A 3679-nucleotide genomic window follows, 5' to 3' on the forward strand; every position below is an offset into this window, starting at 1 on the left:
CTCAGCCTCCCAAGTAGCTGGGATTACAGGCACCCGCCACCACTCCCAGCTAATTTTTGTATTTTTAGTAGAGACGGGGTTTCACCATCTTGGCCAGGCTGGTCTTGAACTCCTGACCTCGTGACCCACCCGCCTCAGCCTCCCAAAGTGCTGGGATTATAGGCATGAGCCACCGCACCTGGCCAAGACTCCATCTTAAAAAAAAAAAGAATCGACTGGAGAGGGCCAGGATTGAGACCAGGAGACCAGTTAAGAAAATAAGATCATGTCCGCAAGGTACTTGGCATGTGGAAAATGTTCAGTCAATGAGAGTTCCCTTTTCTTCCTTTTCTCTTCCCCTCCTTGTCCTGCCTCTCCCCTTTGTCAGGTCATTGAGTTGGTCAGTTGTGTATCAGTCCGTCAGTTGGTCCGACCATCCATCCATCCTTCCGTCCTTCCTCCCTCACTCCCTCCCTCTTTCTCCCTCTAACCCTTCCCATCTTGTCCTCCCTGCCTCAGGTATAGATTATTTTGCTTCTCAAGGACAAAAACTTCTAGAGTCATTTTTGGCTGTCACAACTGGTGGAGGCAGGTGTTAGTGGATAGACTCCAGTCGAGTCGCTAGAGGCCAGGGATGCTGCTAAACATTCTACAATGCACAGGAGAGCCCAACTACCACCACTACCACACCCCCCCAAAGAATTATCTAGGCCAAACTGTCAAGAGGGCTAACGTCGAGAAACCCTAGATTAGAGCTTTCCTGTCCTTAAATGCAGTTACCTGAAGAATACACTAAATTGGATCAAACTGGATGGAGTCCTGGCACTCACTGTGATTGAGAACACATGACAAACAGGTTTACTGGGCAGGCCGCTAAGCTGATCTACTTGCTGGTTCAATTAGTTCCACTTTCGGGAGGCTGGCATTTTCCCAACCTTGCACCATGCTCTTGTAGGTACATTTACCCTATTTGGGGCCTTAGCCTTTTACAAATGAACGTTTCAGTGTAAGAGACATTGCCACATAACTTGTATTAAGTGGTATGAATTTAAAAAGCAAGCTCAGCCACTACACATCAGAATCCAGCATTGAAGGAGGTGTGGAAGTCAGAAAGATGGACAGGAAGATCCCTTCAGGCTTAAAAAGGACCCCAGGGCCCAGCACAGTGGCTCACGCCTGTAACCCCAGCACTTTGGGAGGCCAAGGTGGGTGGATCACTAGAGGTCAGGAGATCGAGACCAGCCTGACCAACATGGAGAAACCCTGTCTCCACTAAAAATACAAAATTAGCCCGGTGTGGCGGAGCATGTCTGTAATCCCAGCTACTCGAGAGGCTGAGGCAGGAGACTCGCTTGAATCCAAGAGGGGAAGGTTGCAGTGAGCCGAGATCGCGCCACTGCACTCCAGCCTGGGCAACAAGAAACTCCGTTTTAAAAAAAAAAAAAAAGGACCCCAGGGCATGGCAAAGGGTAGGGTGAATGGGGCACAAACCACGCCTACTTCAGTCCAGGACATGACTCTGAACTCCCACCCAAGGAAGACAGCTGTGTGGCAAGACAAGATATACAAAACAAAGCGTAGTGACACGTCCTCAATATCTACCTCCTTTCCTAGCCTTGGCTCCATCCGCCCCCTCCCTGGTATTCCCAGAATTTACAGCCGGCAGGGCTGCAGTCAACAAACACACAAACACCACCTGTCACAGTTCGCGACACACCTCGGACTTTCCCAAACCTCAGTCCCATCCCTCCATTGCCCTAAAGATCCATCCCCTCTTCAGGGCAACGGCCCCCTCCCGGCGAAAGCAAAGCTGAGTTGCTATGGTTATCCACTCCTTCCTCTACCCCCACCCCCCACCCCCTGCCAATTTCCGTCCCGGCCTCACTCCTCCCCCGCCCCGGCCTCAGTCCTCCCCCGCCCAGGCCTCCCTCCACTCACCAGGTCTCCGCCCCCCATGATGGTGGAGACGATTCCTCACTACGCGGATCTGGAAGACTTCGGCAGGATCAAGAGAATACGTAGAAAAATAGTCCAGGCGCTACCTCGCGGGCTCTGGTCCCAGGAGCCGTCGACTACCAGTTTCACATACCGACCTACAGGCCACTTCCGGGAGGGCGTCATCTCACCGCGTCGGCGTCGCGGAACGATGACGTACAGGGCTCTGTCGCGCTGTGTGACTGTGGCGTCGCGTGCAGATTTCGCAAAGTTCCAGGCTTCGCTGTGGAGACCTCTGCCGTCGAGGTCTCATTTTGGCTGCTTCTGGTCGCCACTTTGTCTGATGTCCCAAACTCTCCGTTGAAACGCCACAGCTCTGTTCAGTGATGGGTTGCCGTGGGCCTCTGCACGCGGCTGTGTTGCCATGGCAGCGCACCAGGGCATCCGGCTCAAAAGCTCCACATACTCGCTGCTAGACGTAGCGTGGACCAGAGTACGCCTCCTCCCCTCACCCTGCACACACCCCCACACTCCAGTTTTCCAAAACGGCTTTGCGAACTGGCGCTTTCCTCAGACCTTGACTCACAGCAAATCCCCTTATGTCAGGCACGATCTCGGCTCACTGCAACCTCTACCTCCCAGATTCAAGCGATTCCCCTGGCTCAGCCTCCCAAGTAGCTGGGATTACAGGCACGCGCCACCACATCCAGCTAATTTTTTATGTTTTTTTGTAGAGATGGGGTTTCACCATGTCGGCCAAGATGGTCTCAATCTCCTGACCTCGTGATCCGCCCGCCTTGGCCTCCAAAAGTGCTGGGATTACAGGCATGAGCCACCGCACCCAGCCTAAATATGACATTATTAAACACTAGATACATTTTTTCTTGAAATGGGTCTCTATGTTGGTCAGGGTCTAAATATATCGGTTAAGCTGATCTTGATTCCTAGAGTCAAGTGATGCTCCCACTTCAGGCTCCAGAGGAGCTGGGATTACAGGCTGGAGCCGCCACCGTGCCTGACAGGAGGAATTCTTATTTGGTGCCAGCTCTCTAACACTTCTAAAATCTTCTAAATACAAAGTGCTAGGATTACAGGCGTGAGCCACCGCGCCTGGCCAATCTCCCTCTTTTTTATTCAAAGAGTGTATAGTGCTGGGCATGGTGGCACAGACCTATAATCCCAGCTACTTGGAAGGTTGAGGCAGGAGGATCACTTGAGTCCAGGAGATGGAAGCTACAGTGAGCCGTGATTGTGCCGCTGTAGTTCAGCCTGGGTGACAGAGTGAGACTCCATCTCTTTAAAAACAAATTTTAAACGACTTTTTTCTTAAGTTACTGAGGATAGGAAAGGGAATAATTTTTTCACTCTGTGATTCGGTGTTTTTGTCTATCTCCAGTTAAATTGCAAATGTCTGCAGTACCCATTCCACACTTGGGACAGACAGACGCAAGATGTGAAGCTGGGCATGGTGCTCACACTTGTAGTCCCAGCACTTTCAGGGGCTAAGGTGGGAGAATCACTTGAGCCCAAGAGTTGGAGACCAGCCTGAGCAATATAGCAAGACCTCCTCTCTACTTATGTTTAAAAAAACAAAAACATGCCGGGCGTGGTGGCTCAAGCCTGTAATCCCAGCACTTTGGGAGGCTGAGATGGGCGGATCACAAGGTCAGGAGATCAAGACCATCCTGGCTAACCTGGTGAAACCCCGTCTCTACTAAAAAATACAAAAAACTAGCCGGGCAAGGTGGCGAGTGCCTGTAGTCCC

At 51.6% G+C, this 3679-nt stretch overlaps 1 protein-coding gene across 1 annotated transcript in view; it reads right to left on the minus strand.

Moving 5' to 3' along the window:
* CWC25 (CWC25 spliceosome-associated protein homolog (S. cerevisiae)) overlaps nucleotides 1-2234 on the minus strand; it is a 29417-nt gene extending 27183 nt beyond the window's left edge. Inside the window, exon 1 of the mRNA XM_011984710.1 lies at nucleotides 1918-2234. Within this exon, the coding sequence (XP_011840100.1) occupies nucleotides 1918-1935 (18 nt within the window). The 5' untranslated portion in view covers nucleotides 1936-2234. The remainder of the gene's footprint in view (nucleotides 1-1917) is intronic.
* Between the last annotated feature and the right edge of the window lie 1445 nt (nucleotides 2235-3679).

The sequence above is a fragment of the Mandrillus leucophaeus genome, unplaced genomic scaffold, assembly GCF_000951045.1.
Source record: "Mandrillus leucophaeus isolate KB7577 unplaced genomic scaffold, Mleu.le_1.0 Scaffold272, whole genome shotgun sequence".
NCBI classification, from domain to species: domain Eukaryota; kingdom Metazoa; phylum Chordata; class Mammalia; order Primates; family Cercopithecidae; genus Mandrillus; species Mandrillus leucophaeus.